This window comes from Cucumis melo, chromosome 7 (assembly GCF_025177605.1).
Source record: "Cucumis melo cultivar AY chromosome 7, USDA_Cmelo_AY_1.0, whole genome shotgun sequence".
Taxonomy (NCBI): domain Eukaryota; kingdom Viridiplantae; phylum Streptophyta; class Magnoliopsida; order Cucurbitales; family Cucurbitaceae; genus Cucumis; species Cucumis melo.
In genome coordinates this window covers 3,888,261-3,904,048 of record NC_066863.1, presented here as the reverse complement: position 1 = coordinate 3,904,048, position 15,788 = coordinate 3,888,261, and the positions used below count along the sequence as shown (strand labels likewise).

At 28.5% G+C, this 15,788-nt stretch overlaps 1 protein-coding gene across 1 annotated transcript; it reads left to right on the top strand.

Annotated features, from left to right (window-relative positions):
* Positions 1-9,996: 9,996 nt before the first annotated feature.
* Positions 9,997-12,363, top strand: LOC103501828 (uncharacterized). The gene is made up of 3 exons (XM_008465540.3): positions 9,997-10,189; positions 10,270-10,409; positions 12,046-12,363. The coding sequence occupies exons 1-2, from the start codon at positions 10,117-10,119 to the stop codon at positions 10,401-10,403; spliced, it is 207 nt and encodes a 68-aa protein (XP_008463762.1). The 5' UTR covers positions 9,997-10,116; the 3' UTR covers positions 10,404-10,409; positions 12,046-12,363.
* The last annotated feature ends 3,425 nt before the right edge of the window (positions 12,364-15,788 follow it).

The window sequence follows — 15,788 nt, the reverse complement described above, 5'->3', positions numbered from 1 at the left end:
ATTGAGTGATGAATGAATTAATGGAAATTTAGTCAAAAAGAAAGTATTTTGGTTGAGAAAAACCTACAAGTAATCTTTGTTTAACACAATAAATAATTGACCATGTCTTCAATATATCATCCAAAATCTAACACATCTTATTTCTTTTATATCAAAATTAATCCAAACGACAACCTCGTCCTCGACCCTTAATTATTTGAGATAATCTAACATTGATCGTTTGCTTTAAATTTTTATTATGAATAAAACATCTAAATATAATAATATTGTCGAAAACCAAATATTACTGTGTTTGTTTATCCATGGAATATATAATATATTAGATGTTTACATAAATAAATAAAATAATGTTTATGTCTAGTAGGTAAAATACTTTTTATATAATTATGATCCATTAATTAATTAATTGATTGATTAATAAGAATTAGTTCATCAATAACATTTGATCAAATAATTAACTATATATATATATATATATATATATATATATATATATATATATATTTCCCTAAAAACTATAATAAAGATAATAATAATTAGTAGTTAAAAAAAAATTATTTAGTTTCATGAATTTGCTATATATTGCAATGTAGCAATTAGTTGGGTATATTTTAATTAAGTTATTATTATCAATTGAAATTTAACTTTGCATATATCATTGTTTTTGCCTATTAAACTTTGAAGATTAATTTTAATTTAAAAAGAAAACGGACTTAAAAATTCGGCCTCCCCATGTTATACTAAAATAATAATCGGTAATAATAATTTCAATATAGTTTTATCAATTATGTATTGATTAGGCACTTTGTCGTTGATTATTAATAATCATTAGTTGTATTTGATGATTAATTTATTAACTATTTTGTAATAATCCTACCATTTATTGTATTAATTAGATACTTTAATATAATATAATCATTGCTTATTTTGGTATTATTGATTTGAAATTTTCACAATGAATTTAATTTTTTGAGTTGTTTGGTAGAGTTTCATATTAGAATTTAATTATATTTTAATAACAATACATGATTTGTAGTAGACACGTTAAAGTTATATATATATATATGTTATTTTGACTTTAATATTAGAGATTTGAGTTTTATGACCGATAAATTGTATTAGATGAATCACATTTTAACTTTTACATTATTAAAGTATGAAAAATATAAAGTCTATAAGTAGTGAAGAACCCTAATTTAATTTTGTATAAAGTTAATTTTAGCCATAAACTTCACAATTTGCGACCATATACATGTAATTAATAAATAAACCAAAATACATCCCTATGAGTGTTTAGAAAAATCATTTTCTTTTGAGTCAAAATTGAACAACAATATATTTTATTAATTTCCTTCTAAATGCAATTTTTTAATATAATGTTGAACCAATGTAAAAATTTTCAACCGACACCAAACATCCTATCTATATGGCGATTAAGAGGTCTCCATACAGTATTCAACTCAAAATTAACACTTTTCATTATTTCGTTTTATTGATTTAGATTTTCTTTTTACCATTACAATAATATTGAAAAGTATTATTAACCCAAAAAAAAAAAAAAAATTCATACACATAAAGAAAATATGTTTATAGAAAAGCTTGATCATATGCAAAAACAATTCAGTACTTTTAGTCGCTTCTCTTTATTTTTGAGTTATATATTAATTAACAAACATTAAATTATGTTTAAGTTGAGATGATTTTATCTTTTCGTGTATTAAAAAGAATTATATTTACAAATGATGTAAAATTTAGATTAAAATAACATGTTGGTTGGTTTAATTTTACTCTATATTATCTTTCTACTATAATACACACACATATATAGCTGTTACAAACAAATTAAACATAGAAGGTTCTTTTGCATAGTATTTTAATGAGTAAATTTCTATTGGTTCATTGAGTTTGATTTTCAATCACCTTAGGAATTTGGGATGTGTGCATTGTTTGACTCAATCCTTAAAGGATATACACACACACACACACACATTTTTGGGGAAACAAATTGATTAATACCATTAGTTAGAATGTCCCATTGTTTAGCAAAATTTGACAAAATGAATGGGGCTCTTTCTAGCCAAAGCTAAAAAAAATGTGACATGTATCTAATGTATAAAGGAAAAAAAATATATTAAAGTTTCAATTAAATATGATTTTAATTCTTGATTTTTTTTTAAAAAAATCTTATCTAATTTTAAGAAAGAGTGGTAATGTATAAATCTACGATTCGCCATGAAAGTCTCGATTGATTTGTATGAATTCAAACGACGATTTTGAGAGTTGAGAATACTTACAAAGCAACTACATGTATACTAAATTTTTGTTTGTCACACGGTACACATTCTTATGTTCTAATGTCTAATATATATAAAAGTTTTGAAAGTATTAGAATCATGTGAATATTATTAGTGTTGTAGTTCTTTTCTAGAGTTTTATTTATTTTTATACGATTTGATCTCTAATGTTTTGTGACTTTTCTATACCTTCTAAGGGGACCGATTAGACTTAAAATGATAGTTGTCGACGTGTTTTTGTAGGCTTATGAGTTGGGTTGACATTAGACCCAATAGGGATTTAAGGTTGCAATATGAGTCTACCTTAATTAAGACATGATCAACTTTGGGCATGTAATAGAGATTTGGCCTACTAGGGCTTGTGTGTGGTTCCTAATTACCATAAGAATGTCTATACAAATTTTAATTTATAGGCAAAGCCCATGATGTGCTTTGATTAATTATCTCTCACGTTCGATACTATTATAAATTACAAATGTTAAAACATTATCATCAATTTGGCTTTTTCTATATTAATCTCCTCTTCTATATATAATTCAGTTTTGTTATATATATATATATATATATATATATATATATATATATATATATATATATATATATTATTGAAAAGATGAAATCGTGTTAATTAACTGCTAAAGTTATCGATATTGTGAGATTTTTTCTACATATTTTTTTTTGGTGAAATTCTCAATAGGTTTCTCTTTTAAGATGATACGCATATTTGTATTTACTGTTTTCGGATAAGATCTCAAATTATATACATATTTTTTATCAAATGGTCATTTTGACTTTAATAGATGACTTTGATACCATATTACAAAATTTCGATGTTTCATTTCAAAACAATTCATGATAAAGGAGTCATCATATAAATCCTATAAAAATGATATAATTAATTTTTTTTTCAATATTACTAATGTGTGAAATTCTCATGATAGTTAATTGAAAATATAACTCAATTGGTTAAAATCTATACTCTTCGAACAAGGTATATCAAATATACGTGTTAAGTAACCCTTCACTAATTTAAAAACCATACTTTTAAAGCATACACAAAAAAAAAAAAAAAAAGTTACAGACAAACAATAAATAATTAAATAATCCCCTTATTGTCCCCATATATATAGACAACAACAAATTACTAACTAGCTAATTAAATTAGAAGTACTTACAAAACACAAAACACTTAATTAAAGTACTATTCAAGTTTCATTTCAACACATATCATTTTACAACAATGACAATTAACAAGCAGCTATAAACCAACATTATATCATGCATACGTATTCACGAAGTGTGTGTGTGTGTATAACAAGAAGAGGTATTGTTATTTAACCAAAAAAAAAAAAAAAACACATACATAATGAATGCAAACCCAAAAAAAAAAAAGAAAGAAATGTTTGTCACCAATATCATTTCTAGGAGAAAATCATGAAAAACTTATAATATAATCTCTCAAACTTCACGAATTAACGATGACCAATTCCGGGACTCGGAGCAGATACCAAGACTCGATCACCATCACTAAAAGGAGCAGGGTTGCCTCGCTCACTAGGGGCAGATGGGGGAGTTGGGCCTTTCGGAAGAGCGCCGAGAAGCATATAATTAACATCAACCCCCATTGGAACCATCTTCATTTCCTTGTTGGATAACTTTCTTATTCCCAAGCTCATGTGTGCTTGGCATAGCACCGAGGCCACCACCAACAATGCCACCATTATGAACTTTCTGCTACCCATCATAGTTTTTCTAAATTCCTTAGGAAAGAGATAGGTTTTGTGATGTGTGTTTTCTTCTTCTTCTTCTTGTACTTAATGATGTATACTTTGAGAAGTTGATGTGTAGTTTTTAGGTTATTTATAGTGAAATGATTTGTAAAGAGAGAGAGACGTGAGGGTCAAGTAGGAGGTGCTGCCTTATATGGCCACTTTAAAAGAAGAGGGCCACTTAGTTTTGTCTGCGGAAGAAATTAGTTTTACATTATTACACACAAAAATGTGTGTATATATATATAATTATCTTATTGAATTTTAATCTAAATATAGTTTTACCAATCTAAATATCACATTTACTAACACTGTGGACGTTCTTAATTACATTAAAAAGATATCGAGATCACTTCACAATTTTTATAAGATAACACACATGAATTAATTAATTACTTATGTTATTGATATTGTTATTTCTAAGACGTGAATTCTCATATTTCTCTAACGACTCAAAGTTGTATGAAATTGAACAACTCCGATATATATCATAACTTTGTACAAATGATTGGTAAAAACTTAGAATACTTATAAATTTATAAATAAAAATGTAGAACTCATCTATGGAAGAGAAAAGCTAAGTATACTTAAAGTAGTTAATAAGAGGAGGTTGATATTCTCACCCTTTTATTTCATTTATAAAATAAACAATCATTACACCCGAACTATTTTTCCTCTTTTTATTTGATGCAAAGAGAATTGAATCCTATAATATAGCTTCTTACTTGGTTTTTTTAATTAGTATAAAAAGTTAAAAGATAACGAGAGATCAAATATTCAATTTTAAAAGAAGAAGCATATTGATCACTACTAAACTAAATTTCATTTAACTATCTTTCTTATTAATCGATTTGATTTGTAGTGAAGTAATAAGCTCCTTTTTTTTACTATTGTAATACGTTAATAATATGAATATAAGAAATAAGCACTTGTATGTGTTTTTTCTTTTCACTGTGGTTGGGTTTCATTACATCTCCAAGCACTTTGGGGGCTATGGCTGCTTTTTAGAAAATGGCTGCCTTTTAGAAAATGGCTGCCTAGCTACCCCACATGCTTCATATATTTTATATATAAATAAAATATGTACATGGAAGGCCCCATGCATATATACCACTTTATCCCATACACAATTTTTGGCTTTCATTTTCTACCAAACTATCATAGTTTTTTTTAGGTTAAACGAATGGTGTTCAAATTTAGTTTTTAGTTCAATAAATTATTTAAATAATCAAAGCGGCCTTATGCATATACGTTATATTATAGTCTTAGGCTGAGAGTTATATCGTAATTATTGTACGATACTTTTTTTGGTTCATTGTAAAATTAATGTGGAAGTTCATCGCCTGCACATGCCTTGACCGAAGAACGTCATTCTAAGAGAAGATGTCCAACCTCAAACCACTAGCAAAATGGTCAAAATGAAACATGTTCTTCCTCACATGTCTTAAACATAAGCAGATAAAACTATTATTATTATCATACCACTCTTGATTTGAAAAAAAAAGAAAAATTAGTAATAATTAAACTTAAAGGTCCATTGAAAGTAAAATAGATTAAAATTTGATATTTGAAACTAAAAAAACCAAAATCCTAACGAACTAAATTACAAAGGACTGAAAACATGATTCAAAATCAATTGTTTTATTGTAGATATTATTTTTCTAATCCGCGAAAGAATCAAACGTCCATAAGATTATGTTCATATTTTAAATATTATTGAATGTGGTTTTAGAAAAAATATTCTCATCTAATTTACTCATTGTGTTTGAGTAAATGATTCCCAAATTTATACAAATTAACATTAATTCCTTTAAGTTATATTTTCAAAATTGGGGGGAAGACTTGCCATAATAAATGAATCTAATGTTGAAAGAGATGCTTGCATATCTATATCTACTGGATGTCTCCAAGAGTGTTCCTCATAAGTGTACTACTTTATTTCCTTTTATTTCCTTTTCTGTTCCCCTTTAGATGAATGTGATTTATTTATACTTTCGGTAGAAATAAGATATTCGAATCTGTCAAATTTTAATCAAAAATATATATTTCAGTTGAATAATTTTGGTATATTGAAAATTTATTTCTATTTCCTTACTTTTTGATTTCTTTTAAATAAAATTTAGGACAAATTAATTTTTTAGTCTTCAAATTCGAACAACTTTCTTTTATGAATTTTAAAAATGTGTATTTTTAGAAAAAACAAACAAAAGTTTACTTATTAAACCTATTTTTACATATTATAAAACCAAGAGAAAGTATTGGTCGGTTGGAGTCGACTTTTTTAAAAAACTACTATCCAACCGATTATGTTCGGTTTAGTAGGTGTTCAAATCAATTTCAACCATTAAGAAGTACAAACCGGCTATTGGTCGATCAATCAATTAGTTTAGGTCAGTTTAAGCCTTTTGAAGTTTTAAAAAATGTTATCGGTTTGTATTTTTCACAAACCAACACCTACCAAACCCTTCCTTATCTCAGACTAACCACCTTTGATTTGATCAATTTTGGTCGGGCGGCTTGGTTTTTCAATTTGTAATGCTCACCACTATCAAGAATTAGAAAGTTACATTTTAAAAACTTTAAAGGATCATTAAATAGATTTATTTTTACACACTTAGAAGGAAAGTGATACATTTTTTAAATTCAAAGATCAAACACATATTCTCTAGATTTTATGGATTAAAAAAAATGGCGATTCCTCCTAAATTCTGCATTGAGATTATTTAAATCTCACTTTCGACCCATATGGAACTAATTTTTTACTTAGATTTAGATTAGGAATAATAATAAGTTGAAATTCTTTTTGTTTGATGGTTGTCACATAAATCAATATGTAATAGTAGGGAAAAACATACGTAAAATTCATTAATTAATGCTATATTATTTAGGATAGAAAAAACTTCAACTCTTGAAATCATTAATTAATAGTTGACTTAATAAAATTCATTGGGCACCCAAAAAGTGAGGAATATAATATTAATTCAATTAATGTCATAAGCTACTTAATAATTATTACCACTTCAATTTATAATTAACATAAACATAATAAAATCTACGAGAAATTAGGTCAATGGTGTGAAATTAATTAATCAACTTGAGAAAAGTTGCAATGTGTTGGGGGAAATTTTTTGTGTTATTCCACGTGGATTATATTAGACTTTTCTTTTCATGTTAATGTTGGTTGCCAAGTGGAAAAAAGAAACAATCATTTCTTAACCTAACTTTTGGAGTAAATAGTTATAAAAAGGCACAAAATACTATTTCCTATGTCATCATTTTAATACGTATATACTCGACAAAATTCTTTAACATATGTCATTATTATATAGTATGTAAGATTCTTTTTATTCATACTCTAAAAGATACGAACAAAAAATAAGCTCCAACCTAATTTCTCATAATCAATTTTTTTTTTTATCTTTCATTAACGTCAACATTTTTATTAGAAGAATTTTTATCTTCTTTGTCTCAATCCTGTTTTTTCACTCTCACTCTCTAGTTTCTTGTTTGTTTTTCTCGCTCGGTCTTTGTTCTTATACTTGGATTTCATTCTCGTTTTTCATATTTAAAATTTTCTATAATTTGTTTTCACAAGAAAGAAAGAGAAAAAGAGGGAAGGCATCGAGTAATTGATGAATGAAGTACTCCAATGAGAGAGTCGAGATAAAGGAGAGGGAAGAAAAAAATATTTATCGATGCAAGCCAAAATTTGGTTACAAAATCCTTAACTTATTTTCAAATATAAGTCGGTCGAGTGCACATTTACATTTAGTATAAATATCATTCTAATTCGAAGTGCGATGATGGTGGATTAAGCTAAAGTTAGAGTTGGTCATTTTCATAAGCTTTTCTACACGTAGAACGGGAAGAATAAAGTAAAAAAAAAAGGATTCCTATATTTAGCATCATATAGATATTGATTTATGTAAAGTGTGTGAGGAATTACCAAATTGTGGCACTTAGGAGGAATGTGATTTGAAAATTGAAAGGAATTCAATGAACCCTAATTGTCACTTTCGTTTAAAGAGTTAACTTCAAAAAGCCAAATTATTTGAAATGCCATCCATTCATATTGCCTCTCACTGTTCCCCATTTTGGAGTAGGCCATCACCAACCCGCCCGCCCGCCCGCCCGCCCGCCTGCCCTCCCTCCCCATGTTTAATTCAATCATTTTGTTCATTTTTTCTATTTATATCATATTTCACATCCTTCACTTTAAAACCATTCTCTTCTTGTTGCCAAAAAAATCTCTTTGTATAAGTTTCACGTTATTTCAATTTCTTCTATTCATTATTGACTTATACAATCTCGACCGTGTTTTCGCGATCGGAGAAATTTCAAGTCCTAACATATTATTTCAAATGAATATATATGTTGTTTAACCTAAAAGGGGATGATTTCAAAATCTAAAATTATTTCAAATCTTGTTTTTACTTTTTTTTTTCTTAAAATACTTCTCATAATTAGAATATTTAGGTTTCGATAGAATGTGGGATTAAATTACTAATTTAACATTGTCATATTCTATTTTTTTTTAATTAACACGTCATAGTAAAAAATTCTATATTATTTATAATATAATATAAATAAATTTATTGGCTTTTATTAGCTGTAAATTAGTCGTGGTCTTCAACCTCCAATTCTACCTCAAATCTTAGCGACTTCTCCGTTTGATTTGTGATACTCGACAAATTCTTTCAACAAAACAATCGAATGTTCCTTCATCGGATCATAACATCAATAGTTCATCCGACAACATTCTCTATATTCTTCATCACAATGACACCTCTAATCATGTTCTTGTTATCGAGCCTCTCACTAACGATAATTAACGTCACATGGAGTCATTCTACGATTTTTGCTTTGTCAATTTGGAACAAGCTTTTGATTCACCGATGGCACACTCCCTCTACATTTAAGTGAACTCCCTATATGGAAATGCACAATAATATTGTTATCGTTTGTATTTTGAATTCAACTATATTATTAAATTTATTTATTTATTTGTTATAATTCATATACATATAATTTTAAATTGTTCTCTCGTCCCAAATAAAGAAGTGCTTGGTTTTAAATCATTTTTCGTATTTCAAATCAAGGATTTAAAATTATTTGTGAACTTTTTTAGAGCCAAACAAATGATAAATAAACGAATGAGTAGTTTTTTGTTGTTAAAATATCATTTTAATCTCACCGTACAGTTTGAGCACATGTTCAATCTTAGTATATCTATTTTCAAATTACAATTTTAGACTATATATTTTCAATAAATGTTTATTGATTTCTAACGAAACTAATTTGGTTATTTATAAATATTTTTACTTCGAAAACATATATCCATATATAGTATTTCAATAATTTTAACATGAAAATTATATTATAATTTAGTGAATATCAACCGATTTAACCAAATTTTAAAATATATCAAACCAAAATCGTACTTTAACCTTTATTTATTATTATCATATGCATGTTGGGATGACTTTAATCAATTTCAACCTAGCTAAGTATTTGGTTTGGTGATAATCAAGTTGCTAATTTTAGCAATTTTAATTGATTAAGGCTAAAATATTAAATTGGAAAAAAAATGAAGAAAAAGAATGTTACAAATACAAAAGACAATCACGCCTAAAATATTAGTAGATAGTAATAGATATAATCACTATAGAAACGAAGATTTTATTATTTTTGCGATTAAGTTAGATTAAAAAGTTAAATATATTATTTATTTATTTTCGCAATAACTTGTACCTGTGAAATATTAAATTAAATTAAATCATAATCATAATATATAAAAAGAGAAATTATAAATAAAAATATTTTAAAATTGATAAAAATATTTATAAAATGTAACGAAATTTTAAATTATAATAATGATAGATATGGACTATGTGAGTTTATTAAATAAAATTTTGTCACATTGTTATTTACCTTCTTGATTTTTTGACGAAACGTTATCCTAATTTTGCGAAGCTGAAATATCCGAAATTTTGACCTCTCTACTTTCCTCTTGAGATCGCTGTGTAACGCCGACCACCTGAACTAAGAACCTAATGACCGGAGAAGAGGTTACTGGTCCGGCGGGCCCTAAGATTCTCCGTCTCCTCTATTTCGCCGGCGCCGGATGTAATTTCTTCCATTTTTCTCTTTTTATTTTCTCCCTTCGATTCTATTTATTAATCATTCTTTTCGTTTATGTTGTTCAGTCATTTGCAGCTTCGCCATAAACAAGTGGCGGGAGATCGAGCGCAATTCTCTGTTGCAACAACACCAGAAGCAGCGGTTGAATCATCAATTATCCGAATCTCGTAATGATACTGTGCAGAAAGTCGTCGAATGATCTCAGGTTAGTTTGTTATATTCTAATATTTCTCAGATTAGATCGCCATTACGATGTTAGGATAATGATGTTGGATTCATAATTGATCATCCTGTGATTATAATTATGGTGTGAGATCTGTTCCTTCTCTACGGATTGCAACTCTGCTCATTTTCTGTAGCAATAATGGAAGGGGCAAACCCTCGTGAGGATTTAGCTTTATCAACTATCACCTATAAGAAGAGAAAAGTGTAGTGATTACACTAATTGAGTGCCAACATATTGAAGTGTCATTGATGACTATGAGGGGAAATCAAAGGAACCTCTTTGAGATTAGAATTGTAAAGAAAAAGTGAGTGGGCCGTAACCAAAATAGAATGGATAATATCTAGATCTTTGACTTCTGTCTTATGCATTGTGATCAAGGTGTGCTACACGTGTTGTCTTTTGTGATTCTGACTTACAGTAGACTGAAATGAGACACCAGTTTATTGAGGAAGAGAATAAGCTCTTAGACGTGCACACTGAGGCTGAATATTTCGTATATTAGGTTAAAAGTTGTTATAAGATGGTTGTAAAGAAAGACTAAAGGAATTAATAATAAACCAAATACAAATCATTAAAGCAGAAAATAACAAAGGACTTAATTGATAATTTAGTCTAGCTAAGATCTTTACAGTATACCATGCATATTGGCACCTTGAATTGTGGGATTCTGGCCCTTATACAGAATGGTTTGTGCTTGTATCTGTTGTTGACTTTAAAAATGCTGTTGTTCAACTAAAGGCAGGGCAGCATGATGAGCATGCTCTTTTATGCAGAGCAGAATGGGCTAGAACTCGTAGTGTGTTTCTCTCCATTCTATTTCTGTCTTTGCCATACTGAGGATAAGCCGAAGAGGATATTATTTGAAAGAAGAAAAAGAATAGTTGAAGTAATTAACATGAGAATACAACGGAAGTTATTGACTTTCTGGCTGGTAAATAAGGGATTTTGCTTTTGTGTAGGAAATGGGGCAAGTGTTAGACTTCTAGTTCATTCATTTGATGTATACCCCCTGGAATTAAAATACCGTATTGTCTTAAAACAAAAGAGTGTGTAGTTGACTTTTTTGAGTGGCTATCCTGCCCCTTCTTTCTAATAATTTCCTTCAATTTTAAGATAATGCTTTCCTTTTCCACAAGCCAAGATTTCTAATAAGTGAGGCCTTAAGCATTTTCGTAGACTTTGTCGCGATAGCAACTAAAGTTCGTATAATGAAAGACTAGCCTATCCAAATTACTGTTCTAGAATATTTTATACTTCACCAAAACATCCTTCTAGGCACATCTGCATTAACATGTCCTTTTCAATCCGAAAGGTGTCATGATAATTATTCTTGTAATGAAAGCTTTAATGCTTTTGCACTTGACATAGATGTTTTTTGGTGATGGTCATTTTATGGTCGTTTGCTTTATATTTTATAATGATTCATTTTTTAGCGAAGGAATTGTTGTTCTACTCTCTGTAAATTTCATCATTAATATACTTTCATTTCTTTAACATACATGAAAACGAAGGTATTCCAGAACTTACAAAGGACAATTAACGTGACCTTCTCCTGGTTTATGTTTTTAAATTTGTAGATTTAATTCTTAATCCAAGTCCCTTGTTTACATGTCAGGGGTGGCTGCTCAAGGATCTTAAGATGCTTTCAGCTCAACAGTTAAGTCCATCATTTTCAACCAGATTTCTTGTTATTGTTGAGAGTACATGTAGGATTATTGATGTTTCTTAGCTATGCTGCTGGGTAGATTTTAGCCAAAATACCAAGAAAATGTTGCCTCTATCAATAGAACTGTTTCTTCCTTTCATTCCTAATCCAGCCATCTCTCTGTCTCTAATCTCTTTTATATGTACAAGTTCATCATGCTCTGATGGAAACATTATTTTCAACTTATCCTGACAAAGCGTAACTTAGAAGAAATTTCTACCTTTTCTACTTGTTGGCCAGTTTTGAAGTTCACTTTTAATTGTCTATGTTTGAGCAGTAAATTTAAAACGACTTTCAAATTTTGAACTTTCTTTTAATACCAAAAAGAACTTGTTTGAGTAGTAAATTATCTAACATGGTTTTAGAATAGATAACTTAGAAGATGAATTTCATATGTTCCTAGAGAGTAGTAAAAAAAAGAAAACATGATAGTTTAGTTCTGAACTGTAATTAAGTCTTTGTTTTGTATAATTTCTTGAAAGTTATTCTACAAAAGAACGTTCTTCTGTATTAAACTTCCACATGCCTGTTGCATAATGTTTGATTTAGAGTGATTAATATATTATGTTCAGGTTTTGAAAAATGATGTCTATTATATTTGTGTTTTTCCTTTTGGGGCAGATGTCTTTAGTGATGAACTTGGAAGAGTTGTTGCTTTCAATGAACCATAATTAAGAAATCAATATCCTATTGAAACTAAACCATGTAAGGACATGCACTAGTCTTAAAATCACAACAAATGTCAAGGAGTATTTTTGGGATTTTGTCATTAGTATTAGGGTTCATTGGAAGGCTATTTAAAGCCTTTCATTCGGTTGGTTTGGGGCAAATTGCGATAATAATTAATTTCAAAACCTTTTTCTTTCGAGTTTAGCCGAAGTGTTTAGATTTTTGGCATTTATGTGTTATTCAAATGTACTTGATTATCTTATCATAAAGTATTCCTTGTAACCATTTCAACTTTTTTTTTTTTTTCTATTTTCGGAAAACAAAATGTATTTTTTGAAAGTTTTCTTTTTTCAATTTTCCTTCATAGTTTTAAAAGTAAGTTTTTTGTTTTAAAACCAAAAAGTGAATTAATTATGAAGTATACCTTAAAAACAAATGGGTTACTAACCAAGCATTTAGAGTTCTTAGTTAATTGGGATAAGCATTTAGAAATTTTAGTTAATTGAGATTTTTGTATGGAACCATCTCTCTTGACCATTTGATTTCAAGTCTAAGATTGGTTAACCTAAATTGAAATGTCATATGTGATTTAGTGTGCTTACAAAGTGCCACTCATAATCAAAATATAACGACAAAGTCTCTCCAACAAAATAATTTCCATAAGAAGTCTTAAAAGGGGAAGGAAGAAAATATATATGTTGTTGTCAAGTAAGCTCAATCTCCATGAACTCTGAGTCTTGAAAATTTATTTTCTCAACTCTTTAGTAGTAAGATTTACTACCTTTATTTTTCTTGTTCAGATAAAAACTTCTAGAACTAAGTCGTTATCAAAAGAGGCATAATCTATTATCTAATACAATTGATGAATCATAGAGACATTTGGCGACAATTATATCTCGATCCAAACTTATCCCTAAGACTTGGTATTATCATTATACAAAATCAACCTAAACAAAAGCAAACAAATGTCTATTTATGTCTTTACAACTACAAACTAAAAAAGTTATTTTTAAATATAGTAAAATATCATCAAGTATCTATAATGGATTTTGATAAATCAAGACCGTGATATTTTACTATATTTGTAATTTTGTGCCATGCCTAGAATACCTTGGTTGGGAGTTTGAAGCTAACTCCCATTGGCTCATTACACCGCTAGGAGCTATCCTTTAAATTCTTAAAAAAATAAGAGTATCTCCTAACGACTCATGTAAACCGGTGGGAGTCATTACAAAAAAAAATAGGATATCTCAACGAGTAAAAAGGGTGGGCGTGTGCTTAGCATTTAAGCTTATTGTGTTGAGGGTAGGTGTTTGCTTAATATATTGTTTTGGGTGAATAGTTTTTCTTTATTTGTTGTGTTGAGGGGTGAGCGGTGAATTTTTTGATTTGAACATGATACTTTTTTACTTGTTTTTTATCCTAAGTGCATTTTGCTTAACTTGTTTATTGTGTGGGGGTGAATGATTTTGCTCAAGATTTCTAGATAGATTTAATTCGTGACGTTTGAACTTTGTATTTGTATTGATTTTAGTATAATTAGTACAATATCTATTACATGATCATTTAATGCTCTCTCTCTCTAAAAATTAAAATTTAATTTTATAAGTTTGTTGATCTTCTTGGATAATCAGTCTTTGGGATTAACAGCCGTTATTAATAGTTGGTCTTTGGGCTTGTTGCTCTTCTTGAATCAACCTTTGGCTTGTTGATTAACTTGGATCGTTCTTCGACTTGTTTGATTGGGTTGGGTCAGCTTTAAAACTCTAGAAGAATTATCTTCTCTAGATCTTCATAGCTTTGATTATATGAATTTCATATCTAAAGAACTTAAGAGTCTCGATATTTAGAATTTAAGAGTTTTAAAGTTTAAGTCTTCAGAACTTGAATGCTTCCGTCTTCAAAAAATTGTAAATTTAAGATCAATTTGAACTTAAATCCTTTATAAGGTTGTAAGCTTGAGTTCTTTTAAGCTTCAATCTTCTAAAATTCAAAGAAGGTTAATCTTCCGAGTCTTTCATTTTTTAGAGGCGATAATCTCAAGATTGATAAAAACTTTAATGTCTTGGGATCTTCAAAGATTGAATCTTCAAATGAAAGGACGAAATCTTTATTTATAGAAGATTTTGATGAGCTTTAAGTGGACTCAAACCTAATTTTCTGATAGGATTTGGCTTGAGGTCGAATGTGATTCAAATTTCCACTAGAGTTTAAATTGGATTAATTATGTCTGAGCCATTTTAATTACTTGATCCAATGCATTTATAATTTTCTTGATGAGTTTGGTTTTCTTTGTAATGATATGACATAATTCATTGACCGAAATTTTACATTTAACAGGGAGTTTGCTTAACTTTCCCTTGTTTGGAAAAGTTGAATGGGGTTTTATGTAACTTTTAAGTTGGAATGTTAGATTTTTCTAAAAAAAATTTAGAACAACATATAATTTATTTGATATAATTGTAGATAAGGAGTTGTTTTAAAATGACATTTGGAGATATTTTTGGAGACGACATCTTCTCTTTATGTATTACTTTTTTTAATAGTCACATGAATAAACTAAAATTAGAATTAATATATATATATATTTAATGAAATCAAACAATATATAATAAATAACAAAAGTGTAGTACAAAGTCAATGTATACAAAACTAAAGTGTATTTTATAACAAAAAAAAAAGTTACATAATGGTCTACTTTAATTTCTCCCCTCGACGTATAGACACTGTAGGAAGTTTTCGTGACAATTTTTGATGGACTCCTCGTGCACGTCAGGAGTTGTTCTCCCAACCAATTCTCTGTCAACGTGTTGTTCATCAAGAGTTCATGTCCGACAAATTCAACTCTTGAGAGATCCTCCTTTTCTTATAGTGTCACTGTCAATTGATTTTGAGATAGAATGACTTATTATTCAATATCATCTTTTTACATAGGAAAAGAGCTCAATATAAAATGCAGCTGAATGAAAAATAAATGTAGTAAA

Coding starts and splice junctions, on each gene's coding strand:
- LOC103501828 (XM_008465540.3), top strand. CDS start 10,117: ATGACCGGAGAAGAGGTTACTGGTCCGGCGGGCCCTAAGATTCTCCGT. Junction 10,190..10,269: donor CTATTTCGCCGGCGCCGGAT/GTAATTTCTTCC, acceptor TATGTTGTTCAG/TCATTTGCAGCTTCGCCATA.